Source organism: Ovis canadensis, chromosome 1, assembly GCF_042477335.2.
Source record: "Ovis canadensis isolate MfBH-ARS-UI-01 breed Bighorn chromosome 1, ARS-UI_OviCan_v2, whole genome shotgun sequence".
Classification (NCBI taxonomy): domain Eukaryota; kingdom Metazoa; phylum Chordata; class Mammalia; order Artiodactyla; family Bovidae; genus Ovis; species Ovis canadensis.
In genome coordinates, this window is record NC_091245.1 from 141,711,375 (window position 1) to 141,738,879 (window position 27,505).

Sequence of the window (27,505 nt, forward strand, 5' to 3'; positions counted from 1 at the left end):
GATTAGGAAGGATAGAGCATCAAGGGTAGAGTGTGTTATTTGATTTTATTCCCCAAATATCATTCCACAAATGTTTCACCTGCATTTCAAAACATTTATTAGAAGTATGTTCTGAAAATTACAACAGATCTATCATGCACTCCTTTTTATTTTTCAAAGGTCAGCTTTAGAAACCCTTAGGACAGTCACTCTTTACCATCTTCTATTACGAGAGAAGTTCCTTATCCCATCCCTAGGAACTTATGGGTTTAGTAATTGATACCAGAAGAGTAATCCAGGTCTGGAAAAGGATAAAAAGCAAAACCAAGTCCCTTCCCCATTACTTTGCCTCTCCCTCCCTGCAGCTGTTGTAGCTGTGGGTGGCACAGACGTTGGGGAAAGCCCAGTCTCCCTCCATCCAGTCTGGACTGAAGGAAATAATTTATGGTGGGGGCTTGGAGAAAAGAGGTAGGTCTCAGCAGCTAGTCTCCTATTCTGCCCAGAAAGATGGGTCTCCAAGAAAGGAAAGAGGAGTGTTAAATGTGGGCAGCTGTAAGCTTAGAAGGCAGCTGCCCATTTTCTCAGTCTCTAAGCAGCTGAAAACAGACCACTGCCCACTAATTTCTATTTTGTCTCTTAATTTTACCAAACAACTGGAGTTGTGAATTCCCACAATGAAAGCACATTCATTATCTAATTGAAAAGATGAGGTTTAGAACACCCTGCAGCTGTAACTTCCATTCTTACCACACTTAAACAGTCATTTGTTTCCATGCATTATTGCAAACACATCTGTACTTTGTTCATGTAAGAGATTTAGACAGCACCAATGATCATTCTTCAGAAACAAGAACTTTTTATTTGGTTAAAAGGAGCACAGAGACATTTGAAGACCAGATAGTTACATCTCTCTCTTGAGAGGAAGGAGCCACAAGCATTGAAGAAACTAGAAGATAGTACAAAGCCGCCCCAATTTATTCTCCCAGCCAAACCCTGGACAGGGAACACATGATCACTGACGCCTACAAACACATTTTTACACTATTTCAGTTTCTTTCCTCGTGGAAATGTCAACGTGCTGTGCTTAACTCTACACTCATGGTGACCACTCAACTAGTCCCCACTCTTAAACCCCCTTATATGCTGATAGAGGCTAAACGGAGCCAATCAAGCTCTGCAGGAGTTTGCCTCCAGAGTCAACACCAGAACCATCTTTGCTTTGCTGGCAAGAGAGGGACTGATTTCAGAACCCTCGGAGAGCTACTTGTGGTTATACAGGCAACATGTGAAGACATTATCTTGATTGTGTATGCCACCTTTTTTGTTCTAGATTGAGTATATTGTTTATACAGCTATTTAACAAAGTTATTACAAAATCTGTTGAACTTTAAATTCAAAATAATTGTAAGGCACATGTCTTGCACAATTGAAATTAGACAATTCTTGCCTCTAAGTAAAATATTTGAGTAGATACCACAGTTAATGAAATAACTTCTTATTTCTGAAGACATTTCCTAAACTTCCTCTGACCCAAAGCAGAGAAACTAAAAGAAGATAAGCCATTTCTAGAAAATGAAACTTTTTCTACGGTAATAGATTTATGTGTGTGTGAATTCAGTTGACAACAGCGATACATTTCTTTAATCAAAACAGCATGTATTGAAAAATGAGACATCATAAAAAATAAATACTAGAACAGTCCATTCTATCAAACACTCATGTAACGGAAAAATATTTTGCACACTGTAAATTTCAATGCAATTTACATTAACTAGATTACAACTTATGAAAGATGAAAGAGACAAAGATAACTGCTTCCAATGCACACATTGCTCTGATGTGTTCACAGCAATTTTATCTGCATCTTATCCATCTCATTGACTTGAAGTTTGGATGCATCCTTTAGCAAAATAAGCATGTCTCACTCCATGATTAGCACAGCATTATTTTATAAATGAGATAATGAACATATAAAAATTCTTTTAGTATTTGCCTCAAGGGGGAGCTTACAGTTCATCTTGCACATCCTTTGAGATTTCAAGCCATTCCAAGCTAATGTTCTGATGCCATTCCTTATACAGATCCAGAATTATAAAACTCTATTTTCTTTTCTGGAGCCAAGTCAATGGATTATTATACTTCCATGCCACTTTCTTTCCTGGTGCTTTTTGAAATCCACAGTGTGGACTGGTTTGGGCTAGTTTTTGTTCTTCCTTTACTGAAAAATAGAAGAAGAAGTAAATTCAATATCTGAGACTTCTCATCAAACTAGGCATGTCTTGGCCCAAATGGAGCTTTGTTAGACTTATTATAAAAGTATCTTTCTTCTCTCATCAGCAGATTTTTTCATTCCTACAAAAAATTCTAGATTATTCCAGTATGTGAAACGGGTAAGCAGTTCATATAAGATAATGGAAAAAAAAATCTCTCTGACCCTTCATATTTTAGAATTCAGACACATTCACAAATATGTTCAACTCAGTTTCAAAATGGTTATTGTAATCACCAATAAATCTTCATTTTCTTTGATCAATTATTTTTATAATTTTGCTTTTTGAATAATCTGCAGTTGTTAAAGTACATATGATGTACTTTAATGTCAAATCATCAAAATAGTGTTTTTGTCTTACGTATAAAAATTGTCCTATCCCCTCCACCCATCACTTTTTTTCTGTCCTATAGTTAAGTCATTTAATTCCTCAAAGCTTAATTTTGCTATAGTTTCTGAAACAAAGACAGTTCAAGGCAGATTCAGGCCTGAGAGAGTTCCTCTAGCTCTCAGGCTGACCTGCACTCCATCCTATCCCTCAAGCTGTGATGTCTTCTAAAGTGAAAAGTGAAAGTGTTAGTCATTCAGTCATGTCTGACTCTTGGCAACCCCATGGAATGCAGCTCCTGTCCGTGGAGTTCTCCAGGCAAGAATACTGGAGCAGGTAGCCATTCCCTTCTCCAGGGGATGTCTTCTGAGTTTTTCCAGAAGATGGCCACTTCTTAGACTCCTGCAAATGTGACTGTTTCTGAGTTTCTCCCTTCCTGAGTTGAAGAGAAGTCAGCCTCTTCAAGATACTTATCAAGATTGAGGCTTTTTGGATTGTTTCCTGGGAATGAGCCCTCGCCTAGATCACTAACCCCTGGTGGTTCCTGTTCATTTTCTCCTGTACTTCCTTGCTCCTATAGATGCTTCCTTCAATAGCATCTGCCTCCACCCCACGCCCCAGGCATTCCTCCTACTTGATCCCATTTGATCTCTGTCTACAAGACACTGTATTGCTGAATTCCTTCAAAGAAAGAGTCTTTCTAAATAAGCCTGAGCCATAGAATTTTATAATATTACTTAATCGACTTCAATTTAACTGTAAATTTATTGCTAACACATGATTGTATCTAAATGATGTATTTTGGAGATATGCATCCAAATAAGTAAGATCAACACATCTCTACCTAGGAAGTTATTTTACATGAATGGAAAATAAGCCAAGCAAAGTTGATGAAAAACATGAAATTCTCCTCAATGGTTGAAATGAAAGAGTGGTTAAGTTATTAATGTGGCTTTGGGGTAGCATTAGTATTTACTTGATTTAAGAGTTATCATGGGTTAAGGAAACAAGACTTCTTATTTTGAACTTGACATGGAATGACAGAAGCCATCATGTGTACCCAACCGGAATTTAAACTTTCTGCAAGGAACTCAGATGACAATGGATTGGAGTCTTTGATGAAGATTTTCCTTGCTTTCCTGCAAGAAAGGAAAATGGGAGGATCTAAGAGAGAATGAATTAAGCACTAATAGCTAATTCTGGTGTCTGGAGATGGCTTATGTTTGAGTGAGTATATTTCCTCACCCTTGAGAATTTCCAGCATGTGAAAACTCCAAGGTCTTCAAAGTATAAAAACCTGGAAGACTTGAGAATGAGCAGAGTCTCCACAATAATATACTATTTTAAAAGAAGGAAAGCGAACTTCAGAGAAAACTCAGTTACTGATACTTTGGTAATTTTACTTTTAGAAATGAGAAGATCTACATAATTTTTCTCAAATCTTTGTTCACAGCGATTAGCTATTTACAGCTCTTCATTACAGTTTGGCTGGATTATGGAGGGGGGATTTATATCAAATCTTCCCTCTGCTTCATTGTTTTTCATACTGATAAATTATCTTTTCATCTATAGTCTTAGAATTAAGGGTAAAAGTCAGATACTTACTATTGTTTTTATTCTGTGTAAAATATTGAAAACATATACATGTATATATATAAACTGAGTACTCAAAATATAGAGTTAATTTGCCAAGCTTTATTTATCATTATTCAAATATAGCTTCTTTAAACAGTCAATATATCACAGCTTGGATTCTTTAAAAAAATTTCTTGTGTACCATTTAGGGTTTATATCTTTTTTTTTTTTTCTGGAGCTTTTTAACTCAGTAAATTCCTTAGGGTTCATGAAAAAGAAAATGAAGTTAAAAGAAAAAAATTACTCATCTGCATATCCTTCCCTGTTGGAAACATTCTATCATTTTTTATTTAGAACACTGACAAAAATGTCTAGTTTATTCTAACAAGCATGTACTAATTTAAATCCATATCTTCTTTTCTTTGATACATACTTATATTTTACATATTAACGTTTTATTTTAACTGTCAAACTGACACATAGGAAAAAATTTCACCTGTAATTCAAGGGTATGAGTAAACAGGTATAAAAGAATACTCTCAAGAGTCTTGATGTTAAGACATATCACTTTATTTCAAGATGCCTACTAAAAAGTGAGTCATTTTACCATTGTTCCTATACTTAAAATATCCTTTGGAAATAAAACAGAAGGCTGTTTTTGCAAAAGGTACTACAAAGTTCACATACAAAAATCAAGTCTGGCATGCAACTTGAGGTCAAGATTAAAAGGTTTAGCATTGCTGCCTGTACTTAATAGAAAGAGACAGTACAGTATAGTTGCTTATGTTGTGGACTTAAAAACATTCACATTTCAGATTCATCACACATATTAGCCATGAGACCCAAGGCAAATTGTATGACCCATTTAAGCAACCATCTTCCTGAAAAAGAGAAAACAGAAGGATACCTACTTCATATGGCCTGTGAGGATGAAATGAGATAATTCATAATCCTATGGTCAAGGTGTATATTATTAGATTATATATACTGCATTTGTACTGAAAGAATAAGAATCACAATTTTCTTAAGGCAACTTAAAAACATAACTTTTTAAAGAGTTCTGAAAACGTATTTAAAGATTTTCAAGTTGTCTCTCCATGTATGAATTATTTACCTTTTATGCAGCATCTGGAAACAGCAGGTTCCAAAAGCAACCAGGATCAGTAAGAGCAAAGGGATTGTTGGTATAACAACATAGATTAGATTGGGAATTATTCCTACAAAAGTAAAACAGTCTTAATGTAAACAGATAGTTGAGGCAGGATTCTGACATTATGGTTCTATAAAAGCTTTCCAAAAAAATTAAGGCAAAATAGAATGATTATCAATAAGCAGATACCAAGTAAGGTCTTCCCAAAATACTGAATAATCTAATGAAGTAATATATTTATGTTTGGTTAAAAGTTAAAAACAAAATCATGCTGCATGGTTGCCATGCTTCAGTTAAATGTCCATATTTCCAAAACTATTATTAAATTTGCAATTCAGATAGGGGCTGGCTTTCATAACATATTAATAATCTTAGCTATCTCACTTCATTAATCCTTCTCAGTTATTACTTTGAAAACAAGCACTGATTATTAAAGAATAATCATGATTAAAGTAATTGTTGATTTATTGGATATGTAATTATCCTAACTAATGAGCTCAGTGCCATGATGACATGCATAACTCTCTGGGATTAAGCCAAAATACGTAAATATTAACTGATGATAGAGTCATAACCTAGAGACATAAGGCTCCAGAGGCATAAATATTTGATCTTAATTAAATTCTAAGATGAATCACTTTTTAATCCTGTTCCATCACACTAGATAATGTTAGGTATTCTTGGAAAAATAAAAAACTGCCACACAGAACCCCCAGATAGCTTGCAATGACTTTATTACACAATTTTTCAATGTCATAAGAGGGAAAATATTCCTAATATAATTATTTACTGATCTGTTTGATTAGATTTACATGGTCTGCATGGTTTTAAAATCAGACGACTGAAAGTGAAAAGCACTAAGGTTTAATATCACATCCATACAAGAAAAGCAAATTAGAAAGCTATATATTGAGATAGCAAATTGAAAGCCATTATCCTAGTCTAAATGTGTGTGTGCTCCGTCACTCAGTCATGTCTGACTCTTTGCAACCCCATGAATTTTAGTCCACCAGGCTCCTCTCTCCATGGAATTTTCCAGGCAAGAATACTGGAGTGAGTTGCCATTTCCTCTGCCAGGGTTCGAACCCACATCTGCTGTGTCTCCTGCACAGACAGGTGGATTCTTTACCGACTGCACCATGCTAAAACAAGCCCCTCACTGATACTAAGAACAGTTGTTCACTAAAAAGAGATTTGCACTGGGATTGTGTTGTGTGTCTTTTGCAGACAATGGTGTGCCAATAGGCACTGAGTTGAAAGCTCATTGTATGTGTCCACTACCCAATCTGCTCTTCAGTCATGTCACTTGGTAGCTGGAAATTGGCCAGGGTGGCAGTTTTCCATACCACAGAAAACTCAAAGCCTACAAATTGGACTTTTTAAATACTAGCTTACTCCAGTCAATCCCTAAACATTTACCAGTTCCTTACTGTTTATAGGCTACTGAATGTGCCAATTTACATCATAACACCTACAAATTGGGGAAGATCTTTATGAATCCACATTTTAACATGGGATACTTAGTTTAGTATTAGATACAGAAAACAAAATTTCTATTCAAAACCTGGCTTAGGGGACTTCCTGGATGTCCAATGGTTAGGACTCTGTGCTTCCACTGAAAGGGGCGTGGGTTCGATCCATGGGGAACTGGGGAACTTAGTTCCCACTTAGTTCCCTGGGGAACTAAGATCTCACAATCCACACTGTGCGGCCAAAAAAGAAATACCCACAAAAACTAGCTTAGCATCATTTTTTCCAATGCAATTCTAAAATAAATTTCCATACGCCTATCTTTAGTGCACTTTTTCACTAAGCAACAAGAAAATTGGGGCCAACATGAAGCAGAAGTGAACTGAGAGAGTAGCACTGACATATATTCACTACCACGTGCAAAATACATGCTAGTGAGAAGCTGTTGTGTAGCATGGGGAGCTCAGCTCAGTGCTCTGTGATGCTCTCAAGAGGGAACTCAAGAGGGAGGGGATATATACACACACTCATAGCGGATTTACATTGGTGTACAGCAGAAACCAATACAACATTATCAAGCAATCATCCTCCAATCAAAAAAAAAAAATTAAGTACATTTTCTTCTCCTTATAGGTGAGTTAAACACATATGAACTAATTACCTGCCTCAGTAACAACTACATTTTGATGCGTGTCTCCAGGTTGGTTGGTAAAATACGTCTTTTCTACAGGAGCTGTTGGATTAATCTCTGTAAATAATAAGTACAGTTATCATGTATAATGATAAATAAGACAAATGCAAATGTAGATGAAAATAAAAGCTTATTACAAAACAAAATAAACATTGATTTCTGAACAACTTCCAGCTAATTCTATTTTGAATTTAAATTTATATGAAATGATTTAACAATAAAGGCAGCATTTAATTGTCTCTGAATAAAAGATCTGCCTGGTAACTCTTTGCAACTTGGATCCACTGGGTGAATTCCTGTAACCCCAGAGTGCATTTAACAATCCAGAGCATCTGTGCTGATGATAACCTATTACAGGTAATAATGACAAAGAAGGTATAAAAGTAGGCAAAGATAGGCAAGAATTGGAAAGCATAAGAAAGTGAGGCACTAGCTGTGAATAAAGACCAACAAAGATGATTTTTACACTATTGTTGTTTAGTCGTTAAGTCACATCTGACTCTTCTGCAACCTCATGGACTATAAGCCTGCTAGGCTCCTCTGTTAGTGAGACTTCCCCAGCAAGAATACTAGAGTCAGTTGCCATTTCCTTCTCCAGGGGATCTTCCCAACCCTGGGGCTGGCAGACGGATTCTTTACCACTGAGCCACTAGGGAAGTCTTTATACTATTATGGTATATAATTTAGATTTCTCCTCACAACAAAAAAACACCAGATAACTGCATATGGACAGTATCCGGAATTGATGATTCAAATAAAAATGTTCTAAAGCACATTTCTGTCCCTTACGAACAATGCCATCTTTAGATTTCCTTCTCAACCATATCTGCATCTTTAAAAAATATATCATAAATTAAGGCTTGCAAATTGTTTCTCTCCCTGCTTTTTCTGAGGCAAGATTTTTCCAATTGCCACATACTTGAAAAATACTGATTTTTTTTTATAACAATCTGGTACTGCTCTCTTGTCTAATATATTTTTCTAGGGCACTATTGTTAAGAATCCACCTACAGTGCAGGAGACCTGAGTTCAATCCCTGGATTAAGCTGGAGGAGGGGATGGGAACCCACTCCAGTATTCTTGCCTGGAGAATCCCCATGAACAGAGGAGCCTGGCAGACTACAGTCCATGAGGTTGCAAAGAGTCAGACACGACTGAGCAACTAAGCACAAGCAGTGGCTGAATTAATAGATAAATTAAATAGAATTACTAAGAAATAACCTGTACATTTGTTTTCATTTGTTCCAAAAGTATAACTCTGTTTATTTTTCTCAATTAATGGAAAAGAAAAAACACATGCAGCATCTTACACTAGTTTCAGAATATTAAACCACTTCAATGTAATCTTTACTATTCCAGTTTGGCCATATAGTCTCTCTTCATTAGAAACTTAATCATACACCATCCTATAATAATATTTACTATTCTTTTAAACATATCTTACCCTGACACTTTGCCTCGTCTAGTCTTCAGTCCTACCCTACACTCATTCTTCTACAGAATTTAGACACTCCTTGCTTCTGGTGTTCAGCTGGTATTTGCTGAACAAATAATACAGATATTATGCAATTCATCAATAGAGAACTGGTTATATTTTAAATAGTTCACAAGTTTTAATGCAATTGCTGATTAACTGAGAAAATTTTAGAAATACAATCTAATACATACCGTTTTTATATCTAAGAATAATAGTGCTTAATGTAATTTTAATAAATTAAAAAATTGGATTCAATATTCAGAAAACTAAGATCATGGTATCCAGTCCCATCACTTCATGGCAAATAGATGGGGAAACAATGACAGACTTTCTTTTCTTGGGCTCCAAAATCACTGCAGATGGTGATTGCAGCCATAAAATTAAAAGATGCTTGCTCCTTGGAAGAAAAGCTATGATCAATCTAGACAGCATGTTAAAAAGCAGAGACATTACTTTGCCTACAAAGGTCCATCTAGTCAAAGCTATGATTTTTCCAGTACTCATGTATGAATGTGAGAGTTGGACTATAAAGAAAGCTGAGCACCAAAGAACTGATGCTTTTGAACTGTGGTGTTAGAGAAGACTCTCGAGAGTCCCTTGGGCTACAAGGAGATTCAACCAGTCCATCCTAAAGGAAATCAGTCCTGAATATTCATGGGAAGGACTGATGCTGAAGCTGAAACTCCAATACTTTGGCCCCTGGATGTGAAGAATGAACTCATTGGAAAAGATCCTGATGCTGGGAAAGATTGAAGGCAGGAGGAGAAGGGGATGACAGAGGATGAGATGCTTGGACGACTTCACCAACTCGATGGACATGAGTTTGAGCAAGCTCCAGGAGTTGGTGATGGACAGGGACACCTGGCGTGCTGTAGTCTACAGGGTTGCAATGAGTAGGATTCAATTGGGCCACTGAACTAAACTGAAAAATTGGATTCAGAAGCATCCTGTTAATAATGTGTCTGGATAACAGTGATAGACCCAAAGAATAAATATGCAGCTCATAGGACAATAACAAAAAATATTGGAAAACAAAGTGAGAAAATTTAGAAGTGAATTATTCAGTTTCTGTATAACTAGGCTAATTTTTTTTTAACCACTTTTGTATATCAGTAGTCATACTCTTGTGGTGCTAGAGAAAACTCTTGAGAGTTCCTTGGACTGTAAGGAGATCAAATCAGTTAATCCTAGAGGAAATCAGTCCTGAATATTCATTCCAATACTTCAACCAACTGATATGAAGAGCTGACACATTGGAAAAGACCCTGATGATAGAAAAGATTGTAGGCAAAAAGAGAAGGGGGAGATAGATGATGAGATGGTTGGATGGCATCATCGACTCAATGAACATGACTTTGAGCAAACTGTAAGAGATAATGAAGGACAAGGAAGCCTGGCATACTGCAGTCCATGGGGTCACAAAGAGTTGGACATGACTTAGCAACCAAACAACAAGTCATGCTATTAGATAATATGCAGGAGCAGAAAGCGGAGACTAAGTTCAAGTCACATAGTACCTCTGGTATAGTTGGAGAATAAAGTTCAAAATATTGTTACAATTTGTAGATTAGTTTTACTGCTTGCTCCTCCAATCCCCACACCACTAAAAAGCTAACTACTCACCACCAAAATAGCATTGAGCATACAAGCAGGGAATTTAATCAAGCCAACATCCTTCATAAATAAGATACTAAGCTCAAGGAAAGAAAATCAGTTACATATGTGTGTGTGTGTGTTAGTCACTCAGTCATGTCCAGCTCATTAGTGACCCCATGGATTGTAGCCCACCAGCCTCCTCTGTCCACGGGATTCTCCAGGCAAGAATACTGGAAAGGGTTGCCATACCCTTCTTTACTGCTGAGCCACTTGGAAAGCCCTCTCCATCAGTTACATACAAGGTAAATAAAATGAAAATAAAGTACAGAAATTCTAAGTACATTAATAAGACCAACCATGGAAATGTTCAAGTACTTCAAAAACAATAAGTACATAAAATAATCTTGCTCAAAAGCTACCCATATTTGAAGATTTAGGTAGAATATAGAAGATAAAGGAAAAAATAATTTTACATCTAAAATGCTGTTCCATAAGTAGTGTAAACTTAGACTACCTAATACAAAACAAGATTCAGAGGTACCAGTGTCCTGAATAAGGTGGTAAGTGTGATGCAAGATAAAATAGTATATAAAGGTCAGCTAAAAGTTCAAAGAAAGGAGAAGATAATATTGTATTAAGAATATACCATAATATACTTTGTTTCATTTAACAGTTTCAAGCACTTAGTGTCACTAAGTTAAAATGTCAGAGAATTTCAACTTTATATTTTCCTAAGGAAAAAAATCTAGACAAAGAACCTAAGTGCAAAACAGATTTCATTTTGCAAAGGCTTCTAAGAGGGTAATGATAGATTTAACCACCAAGAGGTTTAAAGAATAAACTCACCAGGGATAAAGAGAGAAGGCTAATATACTCAAGAGCAGAATAAATATAAGAGAAGGGTAAATCTAATCCAAGTAATCCCTTGTGCTTTACAGTCTTATGAGTAAAGAAGAAGTATAATTTCAAGAGAATAATGGAAATAGCAGCACTTGATTATAATTGCCTGCCATGAACATATGCTTCGAGGTCAAGCAGACAGCCCTTGGGAGAGTTCAAATGAAATTTCCAAACACTAAGAGGAGAAAAACAGCAAAAAGACCTCAAAGCCTAAGTGTCTAAGTTGACTTTCTCAGATCATTAAAAAGATGAGTTTACATAGTTCTGATTAGTCTCTTTTTTGGTCAAATTTCAATTCAGTTCAGCTGTCCTGTTCAAAGTAATTCAAGTTTACCATTTCAGTAGGAAACCATACTACCGTAGCTCAGGTCAGAGCAATCTCTCCATGTTCTGCATAGAGTAAGAAAGTTGGAGACTTCAAACAGAAGGAAACTAAGGAGGCATATTCCATAGACTGAGGGCCACAGCAAGAACATGGCACACGCCCCTACTTTTCTGCACCAGGGTTCTCTGACATTCAGATTTTCATTGAGGAGTACAAGCCAAATATCCTGCCATTATATGATAAGCTAATATCCCAGAAGAATGGTGCTTGGTTCCCTTAAATATACCTGAAAATGTCCTCCTGCTGCTGCTAAGTCATTTCAGTCATGTCTGACCCTGTGCGACCCCAAAGACAGCAGCCCACGAAGCTCCCCCATCCCTGGAATTCTCCAGGCAAGAACACTGGAGTGGGTTGCCATTTCCTTCTCCAATGAACGAAGTGAAAACTGAAAGTGAAGATGCTCAGTCGTATCCGACTCTTAGCGACCCCATGGACTATAGCCTGCAGGGCTCCTCCATCCATGGGATTCTCCAAGCAAGAGTACTGGAGTGGGTTGCCATGGCCTTCTCCAGAAAATGTCCTAAAAAACTACTAATGACATGTGTAAACTCATAGGTGCTTTGGTAACATACCTACTTCACATGCACTATACTAAATGCTCAAATGTTTATAAATAGATATTTATTCTTCATAAAACCTGTTTACAAAAACACAATTTGGCCTTAATATTAAAAATAATTACTGTCCCTTAAAGACACCTCTCTGGATATTTCTAGATACTCCCTTCTATTTAACTCATTGGGCAGTTGTTTACTTTATAGCTTACTGTGCTTTAATACTCTGCCATCAAACTGCAAAGTAATTTTGTGTTTCACTGAAGAAAAAACAAAAAAAAAAAGCCCAGGTAGCATAGGTTACAGATGAAAAATATAAGCCAATACACATATACGATCTGCTCCTACTGACCTACAATGCTTCCTACCTGGCTCATACTTGCAGATGTAATTGTGCTTCATGTTGCACCTGTCGTCATTCCACTGGTAAAGGTAGGGGCCCCCGAGGCCAGGGTTGGCCGTTGGCTGATGATACATCACAACACACTTCTCACTTCCACAGGAAGGTTCATCAGTGTACCAGTTTCTGCAAGGACAGAGTACCAGGGACACTTCTCAGTGACTTCGCCTGTTCTACTCCGACATCCTCTACAGGTAACGGACATCTGCCCCCATTCTTTGCCCTCTGAGTCCCCTTAGAGACCTCTGCCTCCTCAGGATCCCCGCTCACCGGTACTGGGAACTGCTTCCATCCGACCACTGGTAGAGATCTGGGCAGGCACCGGATGTTTGCCCCTGGCCGTTTCTCCAAAGCCCTATCCAGAAATCACTATCAGAAATTCCTATTCCTGGCTTTGTCAGGTTCTGCAACATGCTTTCTATTAACTTCTGTTCTGCTTCATTCTCCAGGCTCAGAAGGGCTCCCCCTTCGCTCTCACAAGCCAGCCGTGCCTCCTGAAAGCTCACGCGGCTGGACAGCTCGTGAAAGTAGGCCACCTTGTAGCAGAGATGCTTGAAATCAGCAAAACATAATTTTTGGCCTGAAAAAAAGAAAAGATGTCCATGTACTGATTATCTGAACTATCTTCATAATGCTACTTACTACATGTTAAAATGAAAGAACCAATCAAAACAGAAAGATTCTACCAAGAATGTTTCTCCCATTGAACCACTGCATAAAGTCTAGAAAATATTCTAGATTCCTACTTCAATCTACTAAAGCTAATTGATTCCCTAACAAACTAGTAACCCAAACTTTTCAAAACAGGGAGAAAGAAAGTATAAGCGGCTCAGTCGTGTCCAAATCTTTGCAACCCCATGGACTGCAACGCACCAGACTCCTCTGTCCATGGAATTCTTCGGGAAAGAATACTGCAGTTGGTTGCCTTTCCCTTCTGAACCAAGGGATCTTCCTGACCCGAGGATTGAACCAGGATCTCCCAACTTGCAAGCATATTCTCTACCATCTGAGCCACCAAGGAAGCAGTACAACTGGGAAATTTTTGTAAAGAGAAGTCATAATTCTTCTGGCTTACCTTTTGCAAACTGATAGCTAGAGCAAGTGAAAGTAGATAAAGAAATGTCAAGTACAGACAGTAAAGGAAGCTAAAAGGTCAAAATTATGAAATAAGAATCACAATTCACAAATGAATTAATAAAAAGTAAAGAAAAAGCAATTTTTACATAAGGCATCATGAAGTGAATACATTTAAATAATTTAAATTTAAATAAAGTGGCAACTATAAACTGTAAATATTTGTTTTTCTTGTATATATCTGAGAGCAAACATATTAAAACTCAAAGGTAATAGAAGTCAGTATAAAGGTAAGGGTAATAATAAACAATTTATTAATATAGTGTGATATTAGAAGTGACAGGTAAACTTTCTAGAGTACTCTAGGATACTCAGAATTTGGAACAGAAATTTTAAATGCAAATTTTCACTTTTATTTTAAAGGCTTTTATAAGTCACAACACTCAGTTCAACCATCTATGCTGATATCTATGAATGATTTTAAAAGTCACTATATATAGAGAGAATACAAATTTATGTCAAGATATTAGATTGAACCACAAATGAAGTTTAAGATAATTCTCAAGAGTTCTTAATGAAATATCACCTTTTATCAAGCTTCACTGCTATGTCATCACTAACAACATCTGTGAAGACTTAAATACATAGGCAAACAAAAGTTTGACTTAAAAGGCCTCTCAAAATTGAATTTCACATACCTCTACATATAGATCAGAATGAATACTCCTAATTATTTCGCAACAGAACTACAAATATCAATGATCACACTGCATCATATAAAAGCCGTATAAATAACAGGAATAGTGTCCAGGATTTAGCAAAGAAATTCCTATTGTTCTCTTGTTTGCACTTGCCTCTTTTTATCACCAGGTAAGTATGCCAAGGTTATAGACACAGCCTCCACAAAGGTCATGCTGCTTTGTTTTGTTTTTCATTAGCTTCCATGATTCACCTCAAATCTTTGCTATCAACTTTAAAAACCACCACGGCTCTATCTCTGTCATTATTCCTTATCCCCTATCCCCAGCCTGCTGTCCAGTCTCCACCTCCCTTTCAGTCTCTCATTTCAGCTTGAGGTTTGCCCTTGGAAAATAGCTAGTATTTTATGTAAAATCAAGGCCAGTTACTTTATACCAAGAAATCAAGACATAGCTTTACTGCTTACAATTCTTATTCTTCTTGGGATTGAAGGCTTTATTCACTGTGTATTTAATTTTGTAGCTGATCAAGAAAGTCTGTCAGCATTAGAGGGCTGTTATAACACTGTTTCTAGCCAGTGTTATAATATTTAAATAAAAATAAAGCATTCAAGCTTTATACTCTTAATTACAGTACATCACACTGAGCCAGTGTTTGTATCACATCCATTCTCCCCTACAATCAGCAATTAATGACCTCTGATGACACTTAGAGGCAGGAGGGAAGAAATCAGTGGAAGGCCATTAACCTCACACCAGTGTTTGAGTGATAGGCATTCAGTATCTTGATACAAGCTGAGAACAGCCAACTAACAACACAGAAGTTCCATCAATGCAAGCAAGACAGCCAGGTGTCCTCTCTGTCTCATTAACTGTGATCTGGACTCAGGAGTAACGCACTGAATAATAAGAACAAATTAAGAGACTGCCCCAACTAACTGTTAATGAAAAATAACATGTTCATATGAATGACTACAGGAAACTTGAATTAAAGAGACACCAGACAAATCAGCCTGAAATAAATAACCTGGGGGAGATGACATGGAAGTCCCAATAGTTGATTCTAATACAATTTTTTTTAATTTTTAATTTATTATTAGGGTTTGTGATGATGTCAATGTTCAAAATGGTTGTCCCTGGCAATTCTTTAGTAATGCCATTAAGCCTAGTGATTTTTAGGCTTGTATTTTCAAAGCAAGCTCTATCTCTATTTTCATTTCTACATCTTTTACATACTTCTAAATCTCAAAATATATCTGAGCTGCATTCCCTTGAGCTTTCAATTTGTTCAATTTTCTACCCAAGAACTCTCAGACTTCAATGTGATCCTAGCACTTTTGAAATATTAACTTGCCAGTGAGATTGTTTGGCAAGATAACAGAAAGAAACCAAATTAAAAAAAAAAAAGATTAGCCAGAAATTTTAATGAGTTAAAAATTATTTATGTAACAAAGCCAGCAACAGTAGTTCAGAGGATATGCCTAGTTCACTTTATAAGCTAAAAGTCTCTGCTCATTATCTTTGACATATTGAAAGATAAATGCAGAGATTTATTATTTATGATGAGGATACAAGAAAAATGATGAAATTTTATTTATAAAATTAAAATAGCACTTCTAATTAAATGCATAAGAGAGCTTTAAGTGTCCTGTGGAAATTCCTAATACCACTACTAGGTATTAGAAATGTCAACCTGTAGATAAATGTTAGTCTATACAGAAATAATAATAATAAAGGAAAAATCTAGAGACAGGGATTATCTTTTAAACAGTTAAGAACTAATACTGTAGGAGCCCTGGACAATAGCCAGCCTTTGCACTCTCTGCACCAGGTACCATTTCTTTGGCAGTGGATAATGGAATGGTCCAGGATCCTGGAAGATGGGGTGTAGACTGTGGTGGCTGCATACCAGGGGGACTCTTAGGGGAGGAGGACAATGACCAATTACCAATTACAAATATATGTTAACTGCAAAGTGTATTAGTTGAATATCAGCTGTGTCCACACATTTTAAAACTGAAGTTACTAGCAGTTCAGCTTTAGCAAGGCAGTTTTCTGGAAATTATTAACTATATGGAACATTTTTATGGTATTTATATATAAAATCAGTTAAAGCTGACACTGAATTTCTTCACATTCAATTCTATTTTATTATCGACTTCCACCTTATTCAGCAAACTTGGTCCAAGTTGCAGCAAAATCAGCAGAAGCAACCGCTACTGAACCACTCACCACCATTTCAGCTGACCACACTTGGCTGTAAGAGCAGTGGAACTTTCAACAGCTGGGAAACAAATGTTGCCCTAATTCCCAGAAAAGTCCCATTAATACGGGCCTTCTGGAAGCAACTTTCCCACTTCTCTGAAGGCTAATCTTCTTAGGGAGGCATTATGACTACATCCCTTCTCATTCTGTGAGATCACATGGAAAATTTCCTTTTCTCTTGTTTTTAAATATTCAGAATAAACCCTCCATTGACTTTTTTGAACAACAGGAAGCTAGTCTTCCACTTCCTACATATAACTCCATCTACTACATCTAATCTGCCACCTACTATTCTACCACCTGTAAAATAATCAGATAACCGCCTAGCAGTTTTTATTACACTAAGGCTAGCTTGATGACAATTTACTAAAACTTACCTAACATCTGTGGTGGGAAATCTCCCTTTATTGTTGGCTTATTTACAAAAGAGAAAGACTTTTGACCTAGGAGTCCACAGCTCCTGGTTTCATACATACATTCATACATGCATGCACACACACACACACACACACACACTCACACACACTCACACACACACTCACACACACACACTCACACACACACTCACACACACACACTCACACACACACTCACACACACTCACACACACTCACACACACACTCACACACACACACACACTCACACACACACTCATACAACTACATAGATACATATGCACTTTAATTCAGCAATAATTTTTAGTATTGCCTGCTAAAATAATCATTCCTATCATTATCATAGCTAAGATTCTACTATTTCCACAAATAGAGAATTCTGTCTTTTTTCTTAGTCATAAAAATTCCTAGAGATCTAAATATTGGCAGAGTTTTAAATGTTTTTGGTAACAATGTAAAAGTGGGACCAACTCATAAAGTCATGGGAAGAATTTTTCTTTCTGAATAGAAAGGATCTATGATTTGGTTTGGGGGTGTGCATGTTAAGTTGCTTCAGTTGTGTCTGACTGTGTGACCCTATGGACTGTAGCCTGCCAGGTTCCTCTGTCCATGGGATTCTCCATGGACAAGAATACTGGAGTGGGTTGCCATGCTCTCCTCTGGGGGATCTTTCCCACCCAGGGATCGAAAGCCATGTCTCTTACATCTCCTGCATTGGCTGGTGGGTTCTTTACCATGAGATCTACCTGAGAAGCCTATGATTTGGTTGGGTTTCACTTATATTTATTAAATTTCTGGAAGTTGAGTCCTCAGTTATTAAAGTAACAACATTTTTTTCTTATACATCACACTATAATCACATATTATCAACATTAAATAAGTATTGAATTTTATCATATTTTTCAATAAAAACATGGAAGTCGTACTATGAATTCCAGTTGTTCAATTATGATCTACCTTTAGTTGCAAAGAAAAAAGCAAGTTGTACAAAAGAGGACCTACATGATAAATCTTCCCCAAATCAGACTAACTGGACTTTGGACATTTCACTAGAATACCATAAACCAATGTGCTTTTCATGGTTCTTTTTTACTGTACTCAAAATCAAAGGGATAAATATGCTGAAACTGTAACATACAATGTGACATGGCTTCTGATCATAATGCCCAAACTTTGAAACTATAAAGGAAAGCTATCAATTATTCATTCTGCTTTTACTGTTCAATATTGCACCAACTTTTTAAGACTTATTCACCATAAAAATGTTTTGCTATAATAAACTTTACTTTTGCAACAGATTTTGTAATATAATTAATTGCATAGTGCACTATTAAGATCGTGCTGGAATCCGTCTTCCTATACTGACAAACAGCGAAAACTATAGTCTTGGCCATTGGTTGAATAATGGTGGCATCATAAATCCTAACTCTCCACCTGGGAAACACCACAAGTCTTCTGAGAAGGGGAAGAAATGTATTTCATTAACCCAGTATTTAAAATAAGATCTAAATAATACATGTAAACCAAGTAATCATGTGAGTGAAGAATTCAAGCACTGAATCACTAAGAGCTGACTTCAGTCAATAAGAGCTTTACTTGAACAGTGGAAATATTAGGGACATTATTTAAAACTTTTCTGGCCTCAGTTTTCTTACCTAAAAAGTGTGAGTAGCTCGGCGATTTAAAGAAATAATGATAATAGCCTGAGATTTATCAATAGCTAAGTGTGCAAACCCTCACAGCTAGCACAATCCATTGTTGTTTTTCAGTTGCTAAGTCTTGTCCAACTCTTTGTGGCTTCATGGATTGCAGCATGCCAGGCCTCCCTGTCCTTCACTATCTCCTAGATCTTGCTCAAACTCATGTCCATAGAGTCGGTGATGCCATCCAACCATCTCATCTTCTATTGTCCCCTTCTCCTCCTGTCTTCAATCTTTCCCAACCTCAGGGTCTTCTCCAGTGAATCAGTTCTTCACATCAGGTGGCCAAAGTACTGGAGCTTCAGCTTCAGCATCTGTCCTTCCAATGTATATGCAGGGCTGATTTCCTTTAGGATTGACTGGTTTGATCTCCTTGCAGTCCAAGTGACTCTCAGAGTCTTCTCCATGCCTTTGGGTAAATTAGGAAAGAGGATCTCTCCTGGTGATATAGGCTGCTCTCCTGTAGGTGGCCTCAGTGATAGCTGTGGGGCCTAAATTCCTGAGTGCCCTCTCACAGCTTCTTGGTGGAGCCTGTGTCCATGACATGACCTACACTATTGTGTTTGAACCCCTTTAACCCCACAACTGGGATGCTGGGAAAGATTGAAGGCAAAAGGAGAAGGGGATGGTGGAAGATGAGATGGTTATACAGCATCACAATTTAATGGACATGAATTTGAGCAAACTCTGGGAGATAGTGGAGGACAGAGGAACCTGGCATGCTGCAGCCCATGGGGTCACAAAGAGTCGGACACCACTTAGCAACTGAACAACATCAACAACAACCCCACAGCAACCCTGTGGTGTGGATGCTGTTATCCCATCTTAACAATGAAGCAAGGGAGACACAGAAAAATTAAATCATTTGCCAAACTCACACAGCTCATAAATGGTTAAGTGTTTGGAACCAGGCAGTCTGGGTCCACAGTTCACACATATCCCCAAATTTCGAGGCTGCCTCCATGGAGGTCTCAGGTATATTTTTCTAAGGTGAACAAATTCATGAATAAAGGGACTGACTCATATATCCATAATTGGTATAACCTACGCTCTCATGTTTAGCATTGGCTCATGATTGATTACCAGATGGCTAACACATGCTCGGGGTTGTACACGTAGAGTTTCCCTCTAAGCAGAATGCAGAATTTCTTTCAGTTAACATTTAGACATAGGTTTCCTATTGCAAAATCTATCTCAGATCTTCAGACCCCATATCTCCTCAATGATTTTTAAGTCTAGACCTTCTATTTTCCAAACAACATAGACAAGGTCCAATCTGAACATTTCCCCAACAACAAGGAATATTAGTTCAGTTCAGTTCAGTCGCTCAGTCGTGTCCAACTCTTTGCGACCCCATGAATTGCAGCATGCCAGGCCTCCCTGTCCATCACCAACTCCCGGAGTTCACTCAGACTCACGTCCATCGAGTTGGTGATGGTCCATCCAGCCATCTCATCCTCTGTCGTCCCCTTCTCCTCCTGCCCCCAATCCCTCCCAGCATCAGAGTCTTTTCCAATGAGTCAACTCTTCACATGAGGTGGCCAAAGTACTGAAATTTCAGCTTTAGCATCATTCCTTCCAAAGAAGTCCCAGGGCTGATCGCCTTCAGAATAACTTTAGTCAAATTGTCAGGCTATGTTCTATCATCAGTGATATGTGAGAACATGAAAGAAACAATCTCGCCTGATAGTTGTATCCATCATTTACCTGTGTGCTAAGCATCTAACCCAGAAGACAGAGTTGGAGAAGGTCAGCATTGCTAATGAGACCATCAGCTGAATTTCCACTTTGAACATCTTTATATAATACTGTCCCTTTTTAATGTTAATGTAACAGATATTACCATCTTCCAGTAAAAGAATTATGAAAGTAAAACCATAAAATAATGAAAAACGGCAGGTAAGGATTAATGACTATGATGAATGTGTAGTTTATTAAGTGACTGCTAATAAGATTAATTCATTCCTCTCTTGCCCAAGAGATACTTAAAGTAATTGCATCTGTGAAAACTGCACTGTCATCACTTTATGCTTTTGATGATGTCATAGAATAGTACCACAAGCTGGAATACTCTCAGCAGGTTTTTGCAATTAAAAAAAAATCTTGTATGTCCCTTGGTATTAATCTATGGGCTACTGGTCACCACCTATGATTTTGCAATATTCTGTGTCATTTAGGTGATCAAAATGGAAGTCTCTAAATCATTCAGTCTTCTAAATAAAATGTTTGCCAATTTCAATAATTTCAAGTGAATACATATTAAAGTGTTCTGCAGAAATGTGAAGGTACCCTGAAACATATGTAATGTACTTTGCAGTATAAATAGGTTAATGGGTTACTGCTGGGTGCACTTAAAAAGAGAAAGTAAACACACATACATTACTTCAGAACACTGTAAATGCTTAAGAATATCCATATGCTCTTCAGATATATTCTCCCATCTTAGAGACCTGAATTTTGAATTATTTTTCATATGTATGCATATGCCCCCAAAGTAAAATCATCTTACCTTTGTCCTAAAGAAGATGTCATTATCCTCCAGTCACTTCACAAATTTAAATGATTGCACCCCACCCCCCGCAGAGATATCCTCTACACGAGGGATCCCCAACCTGCCTGATGGTCTGAGATACAGTTGATGTAATGATAATAGAAATAAAGTGCACAATAAATGTAATGGGTTTGAATCATCCCAAAACCACCCCCTTACCCCACGTTCCATGGAAAAACTGTCTTTCAGGAAATCAGTCTCTGGTACCAAAAAGGTTGGGACCATTGGTACACATCTGTGTAGAGCAACAAATCAGTACTGGTCTAAGATCTTAAAGTAATTCCCAAACTAGAATTAAAAATTCATTAGATATTCTGTGATCACTATCCTCATGGTTATATATTTTTATTGCATGTTCATGCATCAAAATAAGCATAGCCAGGAGTTTATAAACATACTTTTCTATTACTGCTAGATGCTATGAAATCTTATGAGGCAGGTTAAGATAATGTTTCATAAGCTTATTCTCCTTAAAATGCTTTCACTTCATTTATAAATAATGCTCTCAACTTTTAAAAAGTGGTGTATGTAACAGTATTGGAAAGTATCTTATTGAATAAAGTTATGAGTTCTTATCTTTTTTCCCTAGGATAAATGGTTATTTTTCATACATTATATGGAAATTATAATGGTTATAATGATCTTCAATAACTAAAAAATGCATTCCATATATTGTAAGTATGTTCCTAATAATGGCCCTAAAAAGCTTGTTTCAGTTGACAGACAGTTAAGTAGAATTTTGGTAAATGGTCCCTAGTGGCATGAAAAAGTTGACGCACCTTTCAAAGCTTAACAGCATCCAGGGAGACATTAGACCTAATATTTCCGAAATATCAGGCTTTAGACTGCTCTGTTCTCATGCCATTATGGCTGATATGTACATTTTTAAAAATTAGTCTTCAGAGGATAAAATTACAAATCAATTTATAATGGTTAGATTTCAATGTGAGTTTGTATGGCAAAGACAAATTATTCACAAGAAGAACATAACTTGGTAATTATTTTACTATCAAGTAAACATCATCATTTATGTTAAATTGAATAAATCATGTTCACTTAATTAGAAATTTTCCAGATGTCACCTACAAGATGTCTATAAATACTTACTAGAAGAACACAGCAAAAGGTTTGTAAGCATTTATGCAGTAATAGAACAGAACATAAACTTTTCATCAATGTTTTTTCTCAAGGTCTGCTTTATGTATTCTTCTTCTCCCTTTGCAAATTTTGAGATGAAACAAGAATATACCTAATGGAGACTATTTAAGTCAGTGAAGTTTTTCCATGTGTTTAAGAAACACCTTAAGCTCAGAGCCTGATCTCTGCTGTTCATTCATTTGCATGAATAATTCTGACAGAGACAAAGGCAGTCAGATGCTTAATTCACACATTCAGATGAGTTTGTATGCTGGACTTTTCTTTGAAGCTAACATCAGCAGGAGGAATCCAAAGCTAGGGCTTGTGTAACCTTATTTGATTCTGCAATGTTTTCATTTTATAATTAAATATTAACAGCCTGGAAAAAAAATGTAAGCAATATGTATTTCCAAGTGACCTTTCACACAATGTATTTAATTCCAGTATTTCCAGAGGGCCCAAAAGTTAGTGGAGAGTGATTGATACGCAGACATTGAAGGATTGTATTCAGAAGATGCAGAACATCACATTGCTGAGGGGAATATCAGTAACAATTAGGCTTAATAGGCCAATTTCTAAAGGTCTGGCTTCACTACTGATTAAGTCGCTGTCATCTGTCATCTACCTCTAGTGACACCTGTTATACAGACGCACAGAATGTGAAAAGGAATCTGTGCTTTCCACATTAAAAAAAAAAAAATTACACACCGAAAACACAACCCACATACCTTCAACAAATGTCTATTGCAACACTATAATTAGCATCACAAGAAATTTCAATAAGGGTAGCTATACTCAATTTTCCTGTAAGGCCAGATTCATTCATCCTAGGCTTTCGAGAATCTTCGCTTTTTTTTTTTTTTTTTTAAAGAGACCTGCCCCCAAAAGTAAGGGAGAGTGAATGTGGTATGAATTGCTCAACAACAGGACAGTATAAGTCGTCGGAGAAAAAAAAAAAAAAAAAAGGCAAAGCAAGGGCCGGGAAACTTGCCAATTCTGATCCCTTTCCTTTGCACAGATTCGAATCGACCTAATTGGGCACCTACTGTGTGCATAGACCTGCACTGATGATCATGCACACCTCAACCCAACTCGAGCTGGTTTCGTGTTCTGAGACGTCCCCAACTTGCAACAAGGTGTGTGAAAGAAAGATCTCCTCCCACGACGACCAGTGGCCTGGTCTTTGTCAGCCCTCCCGAGAACAAAGGCTGAGCACCCCGGGGTCGGTGAGCCACCCACAGCGAACAAGTCTGGTCTCAGAAATCAGCTGCATGAACCCGGTGCGGGCGGGCGGGGACTGGAGTCGAGCCAGGCCAACAGGGGGTGGCATTTCTGCAGCGGCTCTTCTGTCTCTGGGCTCTGTCTGCCTCCGCGGTACCCCACCCCTTCTACAGGTACCAGCCCTGCGGCCAACTCTCTTATGAAGAAAGTCGAAATAAGTCCTAGAAAATGCTGTACTGCCCAGGATGAAGCAGAGCTCGCTTCGCAGCTACTAAACCAGGCACTTCCAAAAGAATGTAAACTTTCCTGGGTGTTTAGGGAGGGATGGGGAGAAAGCAGCATGCAATCAATTCCCTCCTGCCTCCTCCGGCCCCCTACCTACCCCTCACGGGTTTCCAACCCCTGGGAGAGCCTCCACCCCTGGACACGCAGGCCCTCGCCCGCGCGCCCCGCGATCCCCTCTCCCGGCTTGAGAGCCCGGCGGGCTGCCCCGGACTCACCGCTGACCACCCGGCGGCAGAAAGCTCCGTGGCCGCAGAGCAGCGCGGCGCCCAGCAGCAGCGATACCACGCGGCTCATCGCGACGGGGCGGCAGGTGTGGCGTGGACCGAGGGTGGCCTCTGCCCGCCTGGAGGCCCGGCTCTAACCCCGCAATCCCCCTGCCTCCCCGTAGGAGGCCCTACTCCCGTCGCCCGAGCCCGGCTGCCCGGCCGCCTGAGAGCATCGCCTCGGGCCGGACCTGGCGCCGGGCGCGCTGATGCCGCGCGCGAATGTGCCGGGTTGGAGCGCACGACCCTGCGGGTGCGCGTCTCCAAAGAGGCACCCGAAGTGAAGGGGTTCCTTGTCTGTCCCAGAGAAGAAGGAGCCCCGGTGAGGCCCGCACCGTCCCCCTGACTCCTCTCCTCGGTCTCTGGCCAGCGAGGGGCTGAGCCCGTGCGCCCAGGTCGTGGCTCCTACAGACGCAGCAGCAGCTCTGCGCTGGAGGCGCCGTCTTATATACCCACGTACCCGAGCTTCCAGCCCCTCGCCAGTAATAATGTTTAACTACTTCGTCTCTCCTGCCCTGCGGAGCATCCTTGGCCCCTCCCCTAAAAACTGGAGCCACTTTGAAAACAGTCCAGTCAGCAGCCCCACCTCCTCGCGCTCTCCTCTTTCCATTCGCTAGCAGACTCATTTGTGTAAAATGAGACAGTTTTGCTATTAAACTCTGGCAAAAGTTGGATCCATTTGATTTTCTCAAAGATTAATGGCCACGGGGATGCCAAGTTGTGGGGCCTTTCTCCCTCTCTCTCTCTCTTTTTTTGGTGCGATATTACTTGATCATATGTATTGCTAGATGCAGGGCACTAGCCACTATTTAAGATGGATTGGTGGAGTGGGAGCCAAAACCTATTCGGTGAATTATACTGTTTGGCAGGTTTTCCCCCACCTCGGTTCTGCAAGGAGATTACTTCCAAGCAGGGTTGTTTGACTAAACTGCCACAGGAGTAAATTGAAGAGAATATTTGAAACACAGTTTTCCCAACAGATTTTCATTTCAGTATTTTGGAATACTGGGGAATTTCCTGGACATAAAGGTTAGTATTTCTTTGCAATCATTTATCAGTGAGGTATGGTGCTGGAGAAGACTCTTGAGAGTCCCCTTGAACTGCAAGGAAATCAAACCAGTCAATCCTATAGGAAATCGGTCTTGAATATTCACTGGAAGGACTTATGCTGAAGCTTCAATACTTTGGCCACCTGATGGGAAGAACTGACTCAATGGAAAAGACCCTGATGCTGAGGGTAAGAGGAAGAGGGGAAGGCAGAGGATGAGATGGTTGGATGGCACCACTGACTCAATGGAGTTTGAGCAAACTCTGGGAGACAGTAAAGGACAGTGAGGCCTGGCTTGCTGTAGTCCATGGGGTGGTAGAGTCAGACAGGACTGAGCGACTGAACTAGAACAAATCAGTGAGGTATGGTTAACAAAAGAAGTAAACCCTACTACAACCTGCAAAGGAACTTTTCCATAACCTGATTTGGTCTTTATTGTAACAGTCCACTCAAGGATGCTAAATTTTCCTGGAGTACTGAAAAGAAGTTCATGAGAGTTTTCTCTTTATCTGGTCCATTATAGGAACTCTGAGGATGGTCTCATAGTGGGCTTCAGTAGGACTGATATTTTGCCATTATGTTGCTTTAAGTGCATGAGAATTTGTTAAATAAAATCCTCTGTTTTTAGTTATTTTAAAGTTCTTTGGCTTTTATAACACCTCCCTGACTTTTGTTTTCATAAGCCATGAGTACACTCAACATTTGTTGGACTGTTTTCTTAGGGAAAAAGTTAGTCTACAGTAAAGATAGATCTTACAGAATAAGACATTTTAACACTTGGAAGGATCTTATGGAATATTAAGTCCACCCTACTCAAGTAGAATCCCAAAGTGATTATAATGTCTATTATTTTATTTTCCTTATGGAACCATTAGAAATACTAGTTTATTCTAGGGTCAGGGCAATTAACAAATCATGTAAAGAATATGGGTTTTCACCACTATCTACAGATCCAAAAGAAAGAGTTGTTGCTGGGATTTAGATTGGAAAATGGAAAACCTAAGTCCTCAAAGCCATGAAGGAATATATAGCTCAGTCTGTAAGCCATGTCAAAGAGTGTCCCTGGGTGTGGCTATGTCAGAAAGTTGCTCTAGGGGTTCTAGAGGGGCATGTTTTTGGGTTTCAGACTGTGGACTTCTGGCTAGGTCCTCAGGTGAAGGAAAGAAACCTAAAGAGCATTGGGAGCATCTTTAAAAAGGGCACTAGTTGCTTTCATGAGAATTCTACTCTCATGACCTAATTCCTGCCCAAAGGCCTGATCTCCTAATACTATCATATTGAGAGGTAGAATTTCAACATGTGGATTTGGTTGGGGGGCAGGGGTGGGGATACAAACATTCAGTTCATTGCAAATGGCTACAAAGGAGATTTGTTACATTTAAAATTATTACAGCTTTATATGAATATATTTGAAATGTCACTGGAATTCAGTGGTAACTAATTTACTCATTCTATTACAGTTTAAAGATAGTAAATGATTCTTACGAGGACTATCAATACCATTGGTAGGACATAATAACATAAATATTTGAAAATGAAAAAATAAAGCTATAACCACATCAGTAGTAGGCACAAACTGTTATTTTCTTTTCTTTTCTAAATAATAGTTATCAGTCACTTCCAGGAAGAGACCACTGAATCCAAGATTTTCCTTCCAGTTCTTCAGAGGTGACACCTTGGCATCTGTTCAGGCCTACAACTGACTCAAATGCAAGGATGAGCATTTGGTCAAATTCTCCCCAGATTTACTTTTGCCTTTCAAACCATGTCTGTGCTCTGGAATACATGACCTGCCTCATCCAAGGGCCAGTTTTACTCTCCCTCATAATTCTAGGAGAAGCCTTAATTGTTATAGTGTTATGAGCTTCAGTGTTCATAATGCTGTTTGAAATTTAATGAAGAATTATGTGTGTGCATGTTTCATTGTGTTCAACTCTTTGCGATCCCATGGACTGTAACCCCCCCCCCCAGTTCCTCTGTCCATGGGATTCTCTAGGCAAGAATTCTGGAGTGGGTTGCCATACCCTCCTCCAGGGGATCTTCCCAACCCAGGGACTGAACCCCCTTCTCTTACATATCCTGCATTGGCAGGC

At 38.5% G+C, this 27,505-nt stretch overlaps 1 protein-coding gene across 1 annotated transcript; it reads right to left on the reverse strand.

Annotated features, from left to right (window-relative positions):
- Positions 1-815: 815 nt before the first annotated feature.
- CHODL (chondrolectin) lies at positions 816-24,964 on the reverse strand. Its single transcript, XM_069549921.1, has 6 exons — positions 24,317-24,964; positions 13,045-13,354; positions 12,743-12,900; positions 7,433-7,519; positions 5,266-5,368; positions 816-2,197 (listed from the first exon to the last, which is right to left on the reverse strand). The coding sequence occupies exons 1-6, from the start codon at positions 24,393-24,395 to the stop codon at positions 2,113-2,115; spliced, it is 822 nt and encodes a 273-aa protein (XP_069406022.1). The 5' UTR covers positions 24,396-24,964; the 3' UTR covers positions 816-2,112.
- Between the last annotated feature and the right edge of the window lie 2,541 nt (positions 24,965-27,505).

Excerpts from the sequence above, each read along its gene's own strand:
- CHODL (XM_069549921.1), bottom strand. The coding sequence starts at position 24,395 with ATGAGCCGCGTGGTATCGCTGCTGCTGGGCGCCGCGCTGCTCTGCGGC. Across the intron at positions 12,901-13,044 it reads GGAAGCAGTTCCCAGTACCG|AAACTGGTACACTGATGAAC; the intron begins GTGAGCGGGGAT and ends CTGTCCTTGCAG. Across the intron at positions 5,369-7,432 it reads TGTAGTTGTTACTGAGGCAG|GAATAATTCCCAATCTAATC; the intron begins GTAATTAGTTCA and ends TTACTTTTGTAG.